A 20785-nucleotide genomic window follows, 5' to 3' on the forward strand; every position below is an offset into this window, starting at 1 on the left:
TGCAGTTGTATGAGTTAATGTCTTTGATCTTAGGAAATATACATTGAAGTTTTGGGCATAAATGGGTGTGATGACTACTATGCAGTCTCAGAAAGTTCAGGGAAAAAATAAAGATGTATATAAATTATATCGTGAGAATATGAACAATTGGTAAAGTTGGGTGAATATACTTTTGTTTAACCTTATTTATTTATTTGTTTAATGTTTATTTATTTTTGAGAGACAGAGTGCAAGTCAAAGAGGGGCAGAGAGACAGGGATACACAGAATCTGAAGCAGGTTCCAAGCTCTGTGCTGTCAGCACAGAGCCCTACCCTGGGCTTCAACTCACAAACAGTGAGATCATGACCTGAGCCAAAGTCAGTCGCTTAACTGACCAAGCCATCCAGGTGCTCTAACCTTATTTTTGAGAGAGAGAGAGAGAGAGCACAGTGGGGAAGGGACAGAGAGAGGGGAACAGGATGATCAGAGGTGGGCTCTGAGCTGACAGCAGCAAGCCAAACACGGAGCTCAAACCTATGACTCTTGAGATCATGTCTTGAGCTGAAGTTGGACACTTAATTAACTGAGCCACCGAGGAGCCCCTAAAATCCAGGTGATCTTATCTAATTTTCATGCGATGGTGGGGCAGAGGAACATGACATGGAGAAATTCTGTTTAAATTCAGGGTATTGGTTTTTTTTTTATTTTTTATTTTTATTTATTTCTAGGAGAGAGAGAGAGAGACAGTGTGAGCAGGGGAGGGTCAGAGAGAGAGGGAGTCACAGACTGAAACAGGCTCCAGACTCTGAGCTGGCAGTCAGCACAGAGCCCGACGCGGGGCTCAAACCCACGAACCCCGAGATCATGACCTAAGCGAAAGTCGGAGCTTAACTGACTAAGCCACCCAGGCGCCCCAGGGTATTAATGTTTTTGCCATGTAGTTGGGAATAGTTTTTAATTCGTGTCTTACATTTTTCACTGCACAATTTTTTAAACAAAATCCTACAAGTGGAGGAAAATATGTTTACAAAACTCCAATGGCACTTAAACTATCATTTCAATTAGTTGTAGTTAGTGATCATACTTCAATTGACCTCCTAATAGTTTATTAATTTACTTATTTTTTTGAAGCTCATGTCATAGGATATTTCATCATTAGCAAAGCCTCTGTCCCCTAAATGAGCTGGTCTTTATATCAGAAAATAATATAGAACATTGCTAGTCTAGTAATCCAAAGCTCTGACCAATGGCCTTGCTTTTCAAATAAGTATGGGATCTCTTTGATTAATAACTATATTTTGAAAAATTAAAGATAAGGGCGCCTGGGTGGCTCAGTCGGTTAAGCATCCGACTTCAGCTCAGGTCATAATCTCACAGTTCCTGGGTTCGAGCCCTGCGTCAGGCTCTGTGCTGACAGCTAGCTCAGAGCCTGGAGCCTGTTTCAGATTCTGTATCTCCCTCTCTCTCTGACCTTCCCCTGCTCATGCTGTCTTTCTCTCTCTCAGGAATAAATAAAAGATTTTTTAAAAAAGAAAAATTAAAGATAAACATATACAGAGTGATTTTTAAAAATTTTTTTATATAATCCCAAAGGTTATAAAATAAAAATTTTATCTCCCTTTTTCTCTTTACTATTAATTCCTATCTCTCCCCACCACAGCTTTATTATGGACATCAGGGGCTGATAGTCTATATCCTATGCGTGGGTTTGTGTTTCTTTATTTTGTTTTGTTCTTGCTGTTTTTTGTTGTTGTTGTTGTTTTTGCAAATAAAGTTTTATTGGAGCCAAATCTTGCTCTCCATGGTGTTTTTTGTTTGTTTTTTGTAAATAAACTTTTCTTGGAAAATATATATATATTATCTATGGAGGGGCCTGGGTGGCTCAGTCAGTTGAGCATCTGACTTCAGCTCAGGTCATGATCTCGTAATTTGTGAGTTCAAACCCCGTGTCAGGCTCTGTGCTGCCAGTGTGGAGCCTGGAGCCTGCTTCTGATTCTGTCTCCCTCTCTGCCCCTCCCCCACTCGTGCTCTCTCTCTCTCTCTCTCTCTCTCTCTCTCTCAAAAATAGATATTTAAAAAAATATATTATCTATGACTACTTCCTTGATGTAATGGCAGAGTTGAGTAGTTGTAACAGAGACTACATGGCCTAAAAATTTTATCATCTGGCCCTTTAAATAAAAAGTTTGCTGATCCTTAAAACATGACAGAATGCTAACACATGCTATTCTACCTTGTTCTTTATTTAATAAAGACATACATTCATTATATAGATCTATTTCTTTCTTCATCATATTGGAATGCATTCCACTCATACTGTTTGTTTAAACAAATTCCATAACTGTTCAACCAGTCTTTTAGGTTGTTTCCTAGTCTTTCCTACAGTAAAACACATGTTGGTACAGTTTTTACAAGTGAAATTACTGAATGAGATGATGTGGTTCTTTTAATAAATATTGTCTAATTGTCAAATGTCACATTTCTTGTATAACCTTCACCAAAGTGACGCTTAACTTGCTCTCCTTTCTCTTTAGATAATGCTGGACAGAAAATATTATATAATATTATAATCAAAGATTATAAACAAGATAACAAATATAATACGGTAGGTATACCACAGCACAATATTTGTGCAACAACAACAACAAAAAGGAACTTTAAAATAATACATTTGTAGACATGAAAAAGAGAGAAGGGAATGATGAAAATTATGTGACATTGCTTTTTAGAGGAGTTAAGGAAAAACGATACACTTTATTTTGTGATTATTTAATAGAAGAAAAATCATTTACATTCTGTCTAAATTCATTTATATATTAGGTTAAATAACAGTTTCAAATGTGGGTAAATATGTCTTTAGTTGCAAAATTTCAGAGACAGGCTGTGCTTTTTCCTGGTAAAAGTCCAGCCCAGTAAGAAGTTCCACATCACGGACCCGGGCAACATGGGCTTTCCATCTCTCTTCAATCCAAACAGCTTCTGGTTTATCGTTCTGTAAACGAGAAACAAAAGACTTTTTCATAGGGCATTATTTTTCAACAGAGGGATCTTTCATTATTTAGAAGTTTTCCTTTTCCTTCTGTTTTTTATTGCCTTAAATCTTAACTTGATATAGCTAATTTTTGTTGTTTACTAAAATAAAAGGAAAACAGAAGTACAAAGTATGTTGTAACAAATATAGACCACCACAAAGTCATAAAGCTTAGCTATTTTAATATAGACTTTGGATAAAAAAGAAATAAGATATTACAGATGAAGTTAAAATCCCCAATGTCCTTCTACTCAGACCTACTAATTAGTAAGAGTCCATGTTTCTAAACTTTTACTGCACATCAATCTACAGTATATACCATTGAGTTATGAGTGTTCAAATTTACATAAGTGGTATTATAAGTGGTAATCTATAATTACTTTCTCAATCAGAATTATGTGTGCAGGGGCACCTGGGTGGCTCAATTGACTGAGCCTCTGACTTCAGCTCAGGTAATGATCTCACAGTTCATGAGTTTGAGCCTCATGTCAGACTCTGTGTTGACAGATCAGAGCTTGGAGTCTGCTTCAGATCCTCTGTCTCCCTCTCTCTTCCCCTTCCCTGCTCATGTTCTGTCTCTCTCTCAAAAGAAATAAACATTGAAAAATTTTAAAAAAAGAACGTGTGCAGTCTATCCATAGTGATATATCCAGAGCTAGTTAAATGAGTTGTTTTTAGCTGTGGTTTGTGGTAGCACAGTTTATTTTCTCTTTATTGTCATATTGATAATATTATGTATAATACTGTAATGAATAACTTGGCTCATGCCTCCTGTATCCAAGAATATGAGTTTCTAGGATATAAATGGAATTGCTGGATCATAGAGCACACGTAGCTTTAATTTTGTCAGGTATTAAATCTCATGCTCCTCAGATAGTTTATACTTTACACTTGCATTGACAGTGGAAGAGAATACCTACTTCCCCACATCCTTGCCAAATCACAGTGTGAAATGGTGTTTTGTTGCTTTGATTTTATTACCCTGAGTGTCATTAGAGTCGAGTTCTTTTCAGATATTTCTTGACCATCTGACTTTTTCTTTCACTTTTTTAAATGTTTATTTATTTTTGAGAGAGAGACAGACAGACTGCGAATGGAGGAGGGGCAGAGAGAGAGAGGGGGGAGGCACAGAATCAGAAGCAGGCTCCAGGCTCTGAGCTGTTAGCACAGAGCGTGACGTGGAGCTCGAACTCAAAACCCACAAGATCATGAGCTGAGCTAAAGTCGGATACTTAACTGACTGAGCCCCCCATAGGCTCCTTGACCATCTAACTTTTAATAGTTTTTTTTACTATATAAAATTAGTTCAATCTTTTAAAGCCATGGATTTCTATAAAATTTCTTATTCCATATATATTAATTTTCTGCTATTCATATGGTTTTGCTAATTTCCATTTAGGTTTTTTTAAAAGTAAGAAAGTTCAAAGGTTTGTTTAGATGAATGTGTTTTAAAAACTCTCATTTGACTTCAGCATTGTAGTTTGTTATCTTTTTAACATGTTTTTGTTTATTAATTTTTTGAGACAGACAGAGACAGTGCGAGTGAGGGAGAGACAAGAGAGGGAGACAAAGAGAATCCTAAGCAGGCTCTGCACTGTCAGCGCAGAGCCCACATGGGGCTTGAACTCACAAAACCATGAAATCATGACCTGAGCCAAAACCGAGAGTGGGACACTTAACCTACTGAGCCACCCAGGTGCACCTAATTTACTTTTTATTTTTCTTTTTAAATGTTTTATTTATTTCTAGGAGAGAGAGAGAGAGAGACAGCGTGAGCAGAGGAGAGTCAGAGAGAGAGGGAGTCACAGACTGAAACAGACTCCGGGCTCTGAGCTGGCAGTCAGCACAGAGCCCGACGCAGGGCTCGAACCCCCAAACCGCGAGATCATGACCTAAGCGAAAGTCGGACACTTAACCGACTAAGCCACCCAGGCGCCCCTACTTTTTTTTTTTTAATATGCAAGCTGGAAATAGTCAGCTATCACTTGAGCCATGGGAAGTGTAAGAAGAAACTACTTCTTGTTTCTAACCACTAAAGCATTTCTGTGTGTGAGATTCACCATGTGCATTAATTTTTAAAATAAACACACAGTGTACTAATTTGAGCTCATAGTTCCAATGAGAATCTAATTGATTCTCTTTTTTTCTGCCTTGAACTATTTCCCATTTCAGCAGCATTCACTATTTTTTTGTCACTTTTTTTCATAAAGTTTTCTCCCACTTGATTTATATCATTCTACTCCCTCATGGCCTCTTTGGTATGCATCCAACTAAAGGCTTACTCAACACCTGACTAGGTCTACCCTCTTTTAAAACTGCAATTAAATAAACCTAAAGCAGATCACATTACTCTATGTAGGTAGGGATAATACTCAAGTTCTTTAATACCAGGTAGTTCACCTGCACCAAGCAATCTGAACAGAAGCCAGCAATAGACAACTCTTACTGCGCTAGTGCATTTCAACAGGAGAGAAGCCTTGCACACATACAGTTATTATGAGCTATATTTAAAAACAACTGACCCTTGAACACCACCAGCTTGATCTGTGGGGATTCACATATATGCAGATTTGTTTCAATAAATACAATACAGAGCTGTCATTGTATGTTCTCTTCCTTGTGGTTTTCTTAATAGTCTTTTCTTTTCTCTAGCTTAGTTTATTGTAAGAATACAGTATATAATACATATAATAAAATCTGTGTTAAATCGGTTACTGACGCTAATGTAAGGCTTCCAGTCAATAGTAGGCTAGGAGTAGTTAGATTTGGGAGTGAAAAGTTATATGTGGCTTTTCAACTGTGTGGCGGTTGGCACTCTCAACCCCCATATTGTTCAAGAGTCAACTATGTATGTGTTCGAATTGTTATATAAACAGAAGTATTATATATCCCTAAAATACAATGCTCTTTGTTAGCTTTTTCAGGCAATATCAGTTTCAGTATTTTTCTACCCTAACTACTTCCTATTTTCTCCCCTAAACCACATACAATGTGGCTAGTGCTACCACACTAATGAAACTGCTTTGGCAAAAATAACCCAACTGAGTGGATTTTTTTTTTTTTTTTTTACAAACAGTTTACTGTCAAGTTGGTTTCCATACCACACCCAGTGCTCATCCCCACAAGTGCCCTCCTCCATGCCCATCTCCCCTCTCCCCACCCCCCACACCCATCAGTCCTCAGTTTGTTCTCAGCATTCAAGAGTCTCTCATGGTTTGCCTCCCTCCCCCTCCCCCACTATTTCCCCCTTTCTTCTCCCCCACGGTCCTCCTGTTAATTTCCCCCTAATCCCCCTATACATGCAAACATATGGTAGCTGTCCTTCTCTGACTGACTTATTTCGCTCAGCATAACACCCTCAAGGTCCATGAGTGGATTTTTTTTTGACCTTTCACTTAGTTGATCACTATAAGCTTCTAAAATTTCCTTTTTTCTTGCATAGCTCTAAATGATCACCTGTTCAGTGAACACCCTCTGTCTCTTCAACTGATTCTAGCGATTTCCATCCTAGCAGATTGAGATTTCCCTCAATTTGACCTTTGGATCTCTTCTTTCTACTTTCTTTCCTTTGGCAACTTTATTTCACTCCCATGACTTAATAGCAGGTCTCTTTCTACAGTTCTGATTTCTCTTCCAAGTTCCATACCTGTATTTTCCAATATCTGCTAAGCAAGCTCCAATAATGATGGTCACTTGGACTTATGACAACATTCCCTTTTACCTGACAGGAATTTAACAATACAAAGTTGAGGGGAAAAAAGAAAAAGTAAAAAAAGGCAGAAAATATGGAAAGAACAAGAGAAGGAAGAAAATACATAAGGCGGTATGAATCTAGTTCCCTAGACCAAGAGTGATGTGGAATCATGAACCTATCATTTCTACAAATGGTGTCAGTGGCTTCAAATCTTTTCCAGTGGTGGAGTGATTAGAGTATTTAAAAGTGCAGTATCCTTACAACTTACCCCTGAAAGCAAGACAACTATTTCATTGGGAGCTTAAAGCATTATTACCTTTTCCAATGCTAGTGTAAATATTGTTGATTTAGACATATCAGGATATAGTTTGTATATGTACTGGTACTCATTGGTTGATTTGATATGTAGAGGATTTTACTTATATATAATTTCACTTTACGTTGACTATAGAATGTAGCTCCAACATAAGATGTGATCTCTTTAAAATGGCCACTATTTGCTTTGCTTACTATTTATTTATTCTTGGAATTTTATATGAAATAACTTATCTAATGCTCACAGCAACTTTATGAGGAAAGGTGAATTTTTTTTATACAATTGAGGAGATTGACATTCAGTTATTTACCCAAAGAAGCCATATCAATAACTGAACACAAGATGTCCAACTCCAAAATCCATGCATTTAAGGTCTATTCTATATTGCTTCTCATACATCCTCTTAGATAATCAACTAGCCTCTCAATTTGAAGACTACACAGAGTGAATTCATCCTTCTCAAAACAACTGATTGTTTTATATATGTCCTAGTCAGTTATGCCTAAAGTTTCAGTTACCTTTCACCCTTTCTCATCCTGCCTCTCACCTCCTTCCTGTCTGACAGCTACATCTTGTTCACAATCTCTCTCAGAGCTTAGTTTAAGTTTGCTTTACACTCATCATATTATGTCTCATAATTACCTTTATAAATGTCATACCCTTATTACTATATTGCAAATTCCTTAAAATCTTAGATAATGTTCAAATCATTAGTGTTGATGTCTTATTCCACAGAGATGATGCCCTATTAATTTTGAGATCATCTTTACTTTGGATCTCAGAGGTTTTATACCATTTGTTCTTTATCTTGAAGCATAGGTAGAATTTTTAGCGGATGGAAAAGAAGGGCGTTCTAGGAGAGAAAAGCATGAGCAGTGATGTTGAGGTAGGGAAACCCAGCATGTGTCAAGTAGTTTCAAGGACTTCAGTTGGCCCAGAACTTGGGTTTGCAGGTCTAACTGAAGATAAATTGTGAAGAGTCTTAAGTGCGGGCTGGGAGTTTTCTGTTTGCTTGTTTTCATCTTTTATTCTGGGTAGATAAAGTTTTGAGATGAGACAGTATGTCATAATGAAAACCTAAGGTTTAAGGTAAACTGGTAGTGGTATCCAGAGGTGGAGGGAGGACAAGAGACAATGAAGCTACTTAAGATTCATTTTCAGAAGTCCCGATAGGAGGTAATAAGAGCCTAGAACAGGGATATCCAATAGGTTCTTCTATCTAGAACCCCTTATAAAGAATTATTTAATTCTGACTCAGCAGTAGCCTGCACCATCCTGCACTAGTCACCACTGTCAGCCACTGGAAGAATGATGGCTTCCCTTTTTTTGGAAACCTTTCCCCACTCTAAGACTATGGGAGACCCACTGTTTAGCCTCTAACCTGTGCCCTCCATCTTCAGTCACTGAAAGACCATTCAAACATTCAAGTTCAAATCCTATCTTCAAGATCTGGCTAGAATGTTACCTTCCGTATTAGGAAATATTTCTCCTTTGAAATCCTAGAACGATTTTATCTGTCCTTCTTCGTGCCACTTTCCTCTTCCTTCTTCCTTCTTCTATTTTACTAGGTATCTAAGGGCTAGACTATGAGTGCTTTTGATAGAATTCATGTCTACTTCATCTGTGTATCTCCCACAATATATTGTATGATGAAGGCAGTTATGTGTTGAACATCTAAAAGAATAGAGATGAGTCCCAATCTGGTCTAGAACCTAAGCTTTTTCCAGTCTCTACTAGCCTATGGGATTTTCCATGTGAAGGACACTTTCCATGTCCTTTAGGCATTCCACAAAGGACATGCCTAAACTTAGCTATCTTATCTACCTGTCAAAATAGTTCTCATTCCTAATTCCCTCTCTGGTTTTTTCCTAATTACCTACATTTAACATCTCTGATTCATCTTTGAGTCTCCCTTTTTCTTTGGCTCTTGAATTCAACCAGCTACCAAATCTTTCCTCCATTGAAGTTTCTTCTTAATCCTCTCAATTTGTTCAAATCTGCCCATTTTCAGGGCCCAGTCCTACTCCCTCTTCATTTTAGTAACCCTTTATTGATTATTCCAGCCAAATGTGTTTCAAATTTGAAACACTAAATTCTTACAACAGTATTTAGCAATCAATCCTGACTTTGTGACATCTCTTACTTTTATATTTTTAAAATAATTTTTATATTATCTACTGACCCATCTACATGTCTGTATTTCATTTATCCTTATTTATATTTCATTTTTATGTCCTATTTATTTATTTATTTATTTTTAATGTTTTATTTATTTCTGAGAGAGAGAGAGAGAGAAAGCATGAGCAGGGGAGGGTCAGAGAGAGAGGGAGACACAGAATCTGAAGCAGGCTCCAGGCTCTGAGCTAGCTGTCAGCACAGAGCCCGACGTGGGGCTCGAACCCATGAACCGTGAGATCATGACCTGAGCTGAAGTTGGACGCCTAACCAACTGAGTCACCCAGACACCCGTGTGTCCTATTTATATATCAAAGTTATAGATGAACTCTTTGAGGGAAGAGATAATGTATTTCTCCTTGGTGCATTCTAAAAAGTTTCTTTCACAGTGCTGTACACTTAATAAGTACTCAATATATTCGTTGAATGCCGAGTAAGACCAAATTACAAGAATACATATTTTTCTATAAAAATATAGGCAAATTTAAGTAACTAGTTACATACAATTTTCCTTGATCCTTAAAGATTTTAAAGTAGACTAACACACAATGTATAAAAAAAAAGAGTTACTTTAACTCATTGTGTGTATGTAGATGTAATTAATTTCAGACCTCATGTTTCAAGTTGATGGAGTTTTTTTTACATATTCCTTCAGGAAACATTAACTTAGTGCCAACTTGACACAGCACCTTAAAGTTTCTATGTTAAGAATCAAAATATTACTGAGCACTGAGTGTTATGTGGAAACTAATTTGACAATAAACTATTTGTAAAAAAAAAAAAAAAGAATCAAAATATTAATGAGATACCACCCCTTCCCTGCCGAGTGTGAGTAAAATGTATATGAATAAAACACATAAGATATGCATATCTAAACACAACGTAGGCATGTACATATTTAAATTGATATCTATTACAGAAAGATTGATAATCTAAAGAAAAGTTTAAAAAGAGGTAATTTTTAGTACAGCTCTACCCAGGTTGTCGTCAAAGCCACTTTTATAAAAGTCTGGAGGAGATCCGACTAATGATTTTCTCAGGTGCTGAGGACCCTCCAGGAGCATACTCACAGGGCAGCTCTCCACGTTGGTAGGTCGGTGAGGAATAATAAAGGGAAGGACATCCAACCACCCAGGACAGGCATTGGGGGTGTGGCTCTTATTTTTGCAACTGCTCAGCACCACAAAGTAGTGCGTTGGGATGGGAACACTAGTGTTCTTGATGTACCTAAAAACACAATGGAAAAGATTTGATGTTGTTATACATTTGCTTCTAAAACTTATAAATGACATTACACAAATAGTTTAAATGCCAAGGTAAAAATATAGTCCATGAGAGTACATGAATAGAAAGGACAAAAATCTTATCACATATTTTTAGACTTCCATGAACCAGAACAGAAATTTACAGAAGTCCAAACTTGGTCAGTTTAGCATAAATGGAGAATATTAGAATCTAAAGAAAAGCAGACCGTGACGTTATGCCTCCTGTGTTTCCCAGCTGTGTTGACTTTATACGTCACAGAGGCATTTTCCAGGAGAGCAAGAATTGGGACAAAGAAGCCCCAATTCCAACTGCACTTCCGCTAGATGTTTGGGTGGGTGCTGATCCTCTAACATTCTATGACTTAGTAAGTTTCTTCAACTTGAACCTGGAGGTGACCCTGTGCTGCCCACTTCACCGTGTGGATTTGGGGATAAATCCATACAACTGATAGGACAGTCCTTTAGATAATGAACATGAAAGTGCTTTTAAAAGTTTTGAGAGAGGATTACAGGAAAGCTATTATTATGAGCCCATTAAAAGAAATATGAGCTTCTATAAGTAGAGATATTATTGTGATTTTAGGATTTCTACATGAACTCAGAGTTAAACTTCGAGGTTTATATTTGGCTTTGCCCTTTACTAGCTATGGAACATAGACAAGATACCTAACCTCTCTATACCCCAGTCCTCCTCTCTAAAGAGGGGCTAACAGAATCTAACCTAAGAATGTTTTGTGGACTCAATGAAGTATATGTGTATAGAAAAATACTTGGCATGTAGTAAAGCGCTATCAAAGGGTTTGCTAGAATCATTAAATGGTGAAATATAGGGTTAATAAACACTAAGATAAGAACAAGGCACATGAAATAGAAAAAGGCCACCCACTGAGTCATCATAAATGTTAATCAGAACCTATAGGTAGAAATTGTTGTGTTACCTAACCCAGGCTTAGACAACACAATTATTTAGTTTGTCTTTCGTACATTTTGATAATAAAAATAAAACTAAAATTCTCTATGCCTGTGTGATGCATGCAAAGGTAGTTCTTAGCAATGTATTATGACCAGGTTTAGTATGAAAATGTACAGGTTAGTAGGACTGCTTTTCTAGGGGAAGCCTATACCCTCTCCTGGAAGGTATTTTTTGAATCACTCATTATTGGGCAATATTGTGAATCATCACTATTTGGCATTTTATTTCTTTATTGCTGGACTGCTTCTATATTTATTGATAGTGCAGTGAGTCTTCCTTATCTCTTTAACTTTTACAAAATCACATTTTCCCTGTGTTTGTTTAGAAATTTCCAAATAAAAATTCTGCTAAACTTTTCCTGGACATTTTTTCTTTTCCCATTAGTTTAAATGTTTGCCATATAAAAGTTTTGCTATATATTTAGACTGATTGAAGATAGTCAATGATAACAACACTATGTAAATACATTGTGTACTATTTCAAATACGAAGCTTTTATTTAGAGTATTGAGGTTTCCCCTCATGATATCCTACTGCTAAATCAAAAAGTCCATTTGTTTTCAAATTACTTACTCTGTAATTTCATTTGGAGCATCAAAATGACCATCATAATTATAATCGAATATTGGCCCACTAACCACATTTACTCCATTTCTTTCCATGGCATGTTTTACAAGAAGAACACTGTGAAAGTAATCCCACATCTCTAAAAATAACAGAATAAGACGTTAAAAATATCAACCCCTTTTGAACATGGAAATATTTTCTATTATAGATAGATACATTTAAATAACATCAGAGTCTGCTTCAGTAATTGTCTGTGGTAATTAGGTAATTCTGCAAAATAGTCCATGCACCAACATTAAATAAATAGCCACATTGATGCTATTTCTTGTTGCTGATGTAGTTGCTGTTGTGAAATTACAGTAAAATTTGTTTCCAGATTCCTCCCTTGTGCTGAGTTGCTTTGGCGACAGTGATATTAAATAATGATCAGAACATGCAGACTGCTTTATTGATTATGATTCTAGGGACAAAGCACCAAACACTTACTTACAGTAAGTGCCAGTAAAATTTTGTTTTGGGAATACCCATTTATAGCTAAATTAGGATTAAAAACAAATTATTGAAATTCTAGTCATAAGGCACCCAAAGTTGAAGTAAGTTGAAAAAAAATTATGCCAGAGGTCTTTCCTGTTCCTAAATTTAAAATAGTAGAACATAATGACCCAATATCATGGAGAAATTGCAATAAAAGGTGTGTTTAGTTGGAAGTTCACAAAGTCATTTAGGTACTTAAACTAATATAAATGTATACTTACATTTTGTTTTTATAAATAGTTTATTGTCAAATTGGTTTCCAACCACACCCAGTGCTCATCCCAGAAAGAGCCCTCCTCCATGCCCATCTCTCCCCTCTCCCCCCACATCCATCAGCTCTCAGTTTGTTCTCAGCATTCAAGAGTCTCTCATGGTTTGCCTCCCTCTCTCTCCCCCACTATTTCCTTCCTTCTTCTCCCACACAGTCCTCCGTTAAGTTCCTCCTAATCCTCCTATACGTGCAAACATATGGTATTTGTCCTTCTCTGCCTGACTTATTTCACTCAGCATAACACCCTCAAGGTCCATCCATGTTGCTACACATGGCCAGATTTCATTCTTTCTCATTGCCATGTAGTATTCCATCAATGTATACTTACTTTTAAATGCTTCATACATAGGGACCAAATTACTTGTGATTAAAGCATCATATTGACTATCAGAAGTTCTATTGTTTGCTGCAAAACAAATGAATTTGATTAAATCAAACTAGAATAGAAAATATACCATACTCCATACTAAGCAAACTACAATTACATACTAATGAAAATTCGTTAGCAGTCAAAACATGGGGATACTAAGTACTCTCCAGCAGAGGTTACCAATAATGCAGGCAATTTTATGCATTTGATGCCTGTGGGTTGAATGGTGACCATCAGAAAGATATGTCCAAGTCCTAACCCCACTGTACCTGTGAACGTGATATACGGGAAAATTGGGTCTTTACAGATATAATTGAGTTATGGGTCTCAATGAGATTATTCTGGACTTAGAGAGGACCAATATTTTTGTAAAAAGAGAGGGCACTGAGAAGAGGAGAGAGTCAGGGGAGAAGGCAGCGGGAGGATGGAGGCAAATATTAGGAGGAATGAGGCATGTATCAAATGATGCCCGGAGCCCCCCAAAGCTGGAAGAGGTAAAAAAAGAATTCCCCCCAGATTCTCTATTTCAAAGGGAGCCTGGCCCTGCTGACACCTTGATTTAGATTTCTGGTGTCTAGCTCTGTGAAAGAAAACATTTCTCTTGTATAGGTCTGTGGTAATCTGTTACAACAGCCCTAGAAAACAAACACTACACCAGCAAGAATGTATAGTTACTCAATGTGCACAAAATAATAACACTGTTATAAATAACAATTCTAAAGTAAAATTTTCTTAGGTAAGTGAGTTTTAACTCCATGAAGACCGCTAATGACACCACACATGACTGATTCTGAGGACTCATGGATGTGCTGTGTAGCACAGTGAGTGCTGGGCATAGTATGTTCTAGAACCAAACTGCCTGGGTTGGAACCCCAGCTCCATCACCTACCAGCTGAGCCACTAGAGCAAAGTGCTATGACCCTCTGCGTTTCACTTGTCTCATGGCATCTATATCATAGAACTATCCCGAGCATTAAAAAAGCTGCAGGCCTGTAAATGTTTATTATAATTATAATGCTTTGTGTGTTTAAACATACACTTGGGTGTGTTAACTACTATTTAAATGAAAGGCTAATGAGGGAGCACCAAAGGGCAAGGAAAAACAAGTTGTTGGGTTTTTTCCTTAAAATTTCACTTGCTATTTACCGTCCTCAGAACCCCTAGAAGCCTTTTCTACTTTTTAAACTAAGCCCTGAAAATTGGGATAGCCATCAATATAGCATTATCTCCTTTTTAGAGAAAAGTAAGATTAATTTATAATGGACTTTTTTTTTTTGTCATTTCACTATGATGATCATTTTTAATAGTTTTTCTTTTCTTTTTTATTTTTTTTACAAATAGTTTATTGTCAAATTAGTTTCCACATAACACCCAGTGCTCATCCCCACAAGTGCCCTCCTCCATGCCCACCCCCCCCCCCCCCTATAATGGACTTTTTAACAAACAGAATAGTGGAGACATAGCAGAGCTTCATTTCATCGTTAATATTTTTTGAGGCAAGTTATTTAGTTATTAATTTTATTTCCTTGTCAAGGCAAACATTTATATATCAACCAATGCCTTATGGCTCAACAGATACAATATTATATGCCAATTTAAAAAATGTATTAATAAAATGTTGCAACTACTTAAGGTTTATCCTATGGTTTGCATGAGTCTGGGAGCTCTGTCTGCAGACATTTTAATAAGATACATCATTTATTTATTTTAATTCTATGTTAGGAATTTAAACTGACATGCTACTTGGTTTCATTAAGCCTTTCTTTCCAACTCTAAGAATCCCTAAATTATAAATCTCTAAATTGGCCTCTTAGGTCATGGTTTCCAGAAAAATGAAGCCGAAGAGCAGAAGTAAACCCATTCCCAGAAGCTGAAATTGTTGAAAATCTCATGAGTGAATTAATAAAAATGACATTTCCTGCTGAATAGGGAAGAGATTTGAGTTTAGAAAAAAATGACACGGGTGGGGCATCTCAGTGGCTCAGTCAGTTGAGCATCTGACTTCTGCTCAGGTCATGATCTCACAGTTCATGAGTTTGAACCCCGCATCAGGCTCTCTGCTATCAGCATGGAGCCCTCTTGGGCTCCTCTGTCCCCCGCTCTCTCTGCCCCTCCCCCACTTGTACTCTCTCTTTCTCTTAGAAATAAAAAATAAACATAAAAAAAAAAAAGAAAAAATGACACTGGCTTTTCTATGTTCCCAAGAGAGGAAATGTTTTCTAAAACAAACAAAAAACACAAAGTTCATTCAGCTTTTTAATCCACGGCGTGAAACTGTTGGACATGAGCACGCCCCATATGTGACAGGCCAGAATTCCAGCCTGATTTCTTGCCACAGACACAGCTGCATGCTCGGTGCAGGCCTTAGCTGGGGTGGCAGCCAGAAAAAATATTGTTTTAGACGCTTTGCATCCATCTCCAAAGAGTCTTCCGTTTTAAAATTAAACTTAAACCTGACAAACTCTCGGAACATCTGGGCCAGATTCGAGCAGATGGGTGGGTCCCACTGCACAATTTATTAGTCTTTATTATAGCTGTTACACTGTATCAGGTCAGCCCGCAACCACTGGAAGCCTCCTGGGCAGCTAGCTTAGCCCAAGCAGGTCGTTTCCGTGGGGAGCATATGTTTAAGGCACATGCCCACATCCAGCTGATGAGGGCTTTCTAAGTTGTTGCCCTAAAAAAGAGTTATACTAACCAGGCGGATAGAGGAAGCCGTGGGTGATATTCTCGTCTGCTAAATAAAAGGAACATTTTTGGCTTTCAGAAGGAGCAACCCTAACATCAGCCCGCAGACAGTCTGGGACAGTGGGAGGAAGAGGCGATGTGTCTCCCTGTTGAAAGAGAGAAAAAGAAAAAAAAAAGTTACACCCACAGTTGTGGCTAACCCGTCACCTTATATGGTTTGTAACTTCCCTAGAATGTTTTTCATTTAACCTTTTCCTATTTTCTTAGTGAATCAGGTCTACGCAAGCAATGGAAATGGATGTCTTCAGCAATGTTTTCTTCTGTGGTTCCCTTCTGGTTAGGGACACTGGGAGGGTAAATCAAATACATCTTGGAAAGGAATAGTTACAGAATAAAACTCTGAGCTGGGAGTAAAAAAAGGAATAATGGGAGCTACTGCTAAAAACCAAAATTCTTTTTAGGATCTCACTTTTAGGTGGTGATATATATTGTGCTTGCAAGTAAATATTGAAAATAAATAAAAAAAACAATTCATTTTAAAAAATACACATATGAACTAAGGATATTATTCTTCAATCGGGCAACCTGAGATTAATTCAAAGAAGCTATGGCTGTCTGATCTTACTTATTTGGGGATTTATAAGAAATTGTAGCCATGCTTCATTTATCATGAAATACAGGAACAAATTTCTTATCATTGTCTTTGTAGCTCTATGTAAAGACTAATATAATAATTTATGCACTAGCAGGCATCCTATAAATATTCTGCCTAACCCAAGTATTTAAGGTAATACAGTAGTAAATCATCATCATATTTCAATTACGTTGTCATCATGAGTGAGTAAATATTTTGTTATTTAATTCTTTTCAGATTTTGATTCATATGCCCACCACTGCCCACAATGTATGTATTTCTTAACAAAAATGTTTTAAATAATTTATTTTTAAAAAGGTTAAGTTAATTTAGGATATCCTTCTATTCACTGCATATGCTAAAAGCAAAAATCAGCGATGGTGTCTAAAATGTATATGGTAATCATTTTACAATATACAAATCATGTTGTACACTTTAAGCTTATACAATGTTATGCATCAATTATATCTCAATAAAGTAGGAGAAAAAGAAATAAAACGCCTAAGTTTGATTCACAAAGAAAAAGGCAAAAAACACTGCACTACAATCATAGGCAAGAGAGTGTGATTAAGAATAGGCATAGAAGGGGCGTCTGGGTGGCTTAGTCAGTTAAGCGTCTGACTTTCGCTTAGGTCATGATCTCGCGGTTGGTGGGTTCGAGCCCCGCGTCGGGCTCTGTGCTGACTGCCCGCTCAGAGCCTGGAGCCTGTTTCAGATTCTGTGTCTCCCTCTCTCTCTGACCCTCCCCTGCTCATGCTGTCTCTCTCTTTCTCTCTCTCCTAGAAATAAATAAAAAACATTTAAAAAAAAATAGGCATAGAATAGGTATTGAATAGGTAGAAGATAAAGATGAGGGAAGTCTGGGGAAAGACAACCAGAGAATGTACCCCCTAACATACTACAATGCTTTGGGTGGCAAACACTAATCCAGAAATTGAGTAGAACTTCTCAACTTGATTGAACACATTTACCTCTGTGTCTCCTCTCTCTGCCCCTCCTCTGTTCATGCTCTCTGTCTCTCTCTCTCAAAACGAATAAATGCTAAAAAAAAAAAAAAAAAGGAAAGAAAGAAAGAAAGAAAGAGAGAAAAGAAAAGCAGAAAGAGTTCTTGGGATATAAAAAGTATGACAACAGAAACAAAATATTCACCAAAAGATATAAGACAAAGTTGCAAATATCTCTCAAAAAGTAGAATTTAAGACAAAAGATAGAAAAAAGATTAAAAAATCAGTCCATGAAGTCTTATGTCTTATTAATTTGAAGAAAAATTACCTCTAAAATCTAAAGCTAACACATCAAGTAAGTGTATAGATAGACTAAGAATCTTTTAAGATATACAAAGTCTCAAAAATGTTCCTTTCCTTCTTCCTTTCTCAGGAAGTTCCTGAGTGATATAATCCAGCAAACCAATAAGTAAACCAAGGAATATGAAGATTTTTATGTTAGAGGCAGTGAATTAGCTCTTACCATTTATTTCACTCTCCTGGTGGCAGACACGGGAAAGCTAAAAACATCTGTTTATATTCTTTCAAAAACATATCCTAGCAAACAGTTCTGAATGACCAGATTTCTTCACTCGACATAAAGGGGCGTGTAAAGATGTTGCAGAATGGGAGAATCAACAATATTGATTATCAGCCCCGTAAACAACCAGAATATTGTGAGTTGATGTTTCCTACCACACATCCTTATCACTTTACTCTAAATCATCACATGCTTTGTAAGTTTTTCTTGAAGAAATGTGCAATACATAAATGTAGCCATGGATGCATTTTCTGTAATGTAAGCAAGATGAAATGGCTGTATTCAACAGTTAAAATTATAAACATGTTAAGGAGGGAAGTGTAATGTAATTTTTAATGATTCTTCAGCTGTAAAAGTTGTATTTAAATAATGGGCAGAAATATTTACTATCTTCTCTAAGTAGCATAGACTTTGAGTTGGGGGAGGTGGATCAGAATGGGTTCAGTCAGAAAGTACTAAAAAAAGTACTTTTGCTTATTGAAAATCTTGTTTCTTACATACCAAACTTGAACCCCAAACATAAGTGCCGCAAGACTAGGAAAGACAGGATGTGGCCTCCTGCGTGAAGGTGAGGGTTATGCAATCGGCAGCCCTTTAGAAGGATGGAGGGGAGGCATGGTAAGGTCATTTCTGTGTCCTGGGTTCCTGAGAGAAGACACAGTGGACCGTCCCCCCACCTACACATACAGAACCAGTGTCAGCCCTTCTAGCTTTTCAGAATTCCTTAGAGGTTTTTAAACCAGGGGATAGAGAGGAAAACAATAAATAGAACTCAGACACTCAGATAAAATCTGAACTCCTGAGCTCTCAAAATTCTTCAAGAGAAGATGATGAGCACAGACAGGAAAGCAAAATACTTTCATTTCTAGTCTGGCACGGGGTTACAGCAGATAAAATTATTTTTATTGAAGTTATAGAATCTTTTTTACCTGTAGGCTGATCAAAAAAGCTAGTTATGTATTTGAATATTGGTTTGTTACCATTTGAACGTACAGAAAGAATATATACTTTCTAAATTATTTTTCTGGTCATATGGCTTTTTTCTACAGGGAAAAATATTCCTTATAGTTAAAAAATTGTTTGCAATGCATAATAATGTTCCTAGTTTTTTAAAGAATCACAAAACATGATTAAGTCATGATTTATAATATTAGCAGTAAGAAACTTTGGAAACAAAAAAAGGTTATTTAAAAAATCCAGTGAGGGGATGCCTGGGTGGCTTAGTTGGTTGAATGCCCAACTCTTGATTTTGGCTCAGGTCATGACCTCACGGTAGTGAGATTGAGCCCCTCCTCCCTGACCCCCCTCAAAAAATAAATCCAATGATAAGTGGATTTTTTAATCTATACACAAATATAGATTAAGAGAGAGAGAAATATTTTTCAAGCGTGCTAGATTTTCTTCTCTGAAAAAGTTCTTTGATTTACTTTAAATTTATAAGGGATACATTCTAAAACATAATCATAGGGGCGCCTGGGTGGCTTAGTCGGTTAAGCGGCTGACTTTCGCTTAGGTCATGATCTCGCGGTTCGTGGGTTCGAGCCCCGTGTTGGGCTCTGTGCTGACTGCCAGCTCAGAGCCTGGAGCCTATTTCAGAGTCTGTGTCTCCCTCTCTCTCTGACCCTCCCCTGCTCACGCTGTCTCTCTCTCTCCTAGAAATAAATAAAAATATTAAAAAAAATAAAACATAATCATAGTTCTTGCTCTTAATTTCAATTTTTCACCTTGCAACAGAAAAAGCCATTCACCTGGTCCTACAGAGCAGGCCCGGAAGCAAAACCCATATATATAGTCTAATAAACCTTAATGGTTTTTGAAACAGTTGTTGTTAGGACCATGATTTCAAATCACAGCTACTTCTCCAGAACTCTTCTGAGATAATAACAACAACAAAAATTAGAAAACCCACCAAAACCACAGAAAAACAAAAGCTCCATAAAACTTAAAGGCACAAGCCAATTGGGCCCATGCTCCAAACAGTGCTTATTTAAAGTCTGATTTTTTTTTTTTTCAAACACAGGGCTGATTTACAACATTTTTATGTGAATCTCAAAACATCCTTGTATGTAATTTTCTTGAACCACAACATACTAACAGAGTAATTTCTGAATTAGAAAGCAGAAAATTGCTAGAATTCCATCCTGTCACATGGAGGGAGAAATATACAAGTAGTTCTGTGGGATCAGTGAAAGGGCAGGAACTTTTCGTAACAATGAAGCTAGTTTTAAAACAATAACAAAAAAGAATTGTACTAAACTCCTGGTCTGAGCCCACTTAAAATCTCTCTGCCTCTGATTTCCGCTAAAGCTCATATAAATTCAGGAATGCGAGACAGCAGGGGAAAGTCTTAAAAACAGAAACATTCCCCTTAACTTCAGAGTCCCTGACACCTGGACTTTTCAAAATAGAAAACTGAATAGTAAGGCTGGCCTTGACTATACTGCCCTTCTCAAAAAGCAAAAACACGTAGGAATTATTTTAAGGAATAAACAACTTCATTTTGTTGTTCCACGGTATGCTGAAGAAAATCACAAACAACATGTTGCGTTTTAGGAGAGTGACTCTGCCACTAACCATACACATGAACTCAGGTAACTGTTGGTAAAATATTTGTCCACATTGGGAAACATCGCTGCTCTCCTACCACTGACCACAATTAAACCATTGTCAGCAGCAGAGCTGCTGTCCAGAACACACAAAGCTTCAATTAATAGTGGGAAAATATGCTTATTTTTCTCCAGAGATCTTGAATGGGAACAGCAG

At 37.1% G+C, this 20785-nt stretch overlaps 1 protein-coding gene across 1 annotated transcript in view; it reads right to left on the reverse strand.

Moving 5' to 3' along the window:
- Positions 1 to 2734: 2734 nt before the first annotated feature.
- The window catches only part of ENPP3 (ectonucleotide pyrophosphatase/phosphodiesterase 3), a 76896-nt gene continuing 58845 nt past the window's right edge, over positions 2735 to 20785 (reverse strand). Inside the window, exons 23-27 of the mRNA XM_039240401.1 lie at positions 15875 to 16010; positions 13135 to 13212; positions 12008 to 12140; positions 10268 to 10424; positions 2735 to 2973 (exon numbers count right to left, since the gene is read on the reverse strand). Coding sequence (XP_039096332.1) covers positions 2803 to 2973; positions 10268 to 10424; positions 12008 to 12140; positions 13135 to 13212; positions 15875 to 16010 — 675 coding nt within the window. The 3' untranslated portion in view covers positions 2735 to 2802. The remainder of the gene's footprint in view (positions 2974 to 10267; positions 10425 to 12007; positions 12141 to 13134; positions 13213 to 15874; positions 16011 to 20785) is intronic.

This window comes from Hyaena hyaena, unplaced genomic scaffold, assembly GCF_003009895.1.
Source record: "Hyaena hyaena isolate Hyena2069 unplaced genomic scaffold, ASM300989v1 scaffold_178, whole genome shotgun sequence".
Lineage (NCBI taxonomy): Eukaryota > Metazoa > Chordata > Mammalia > Carnivora > Hyaenidae > Hyaena > Hyaena hyaena.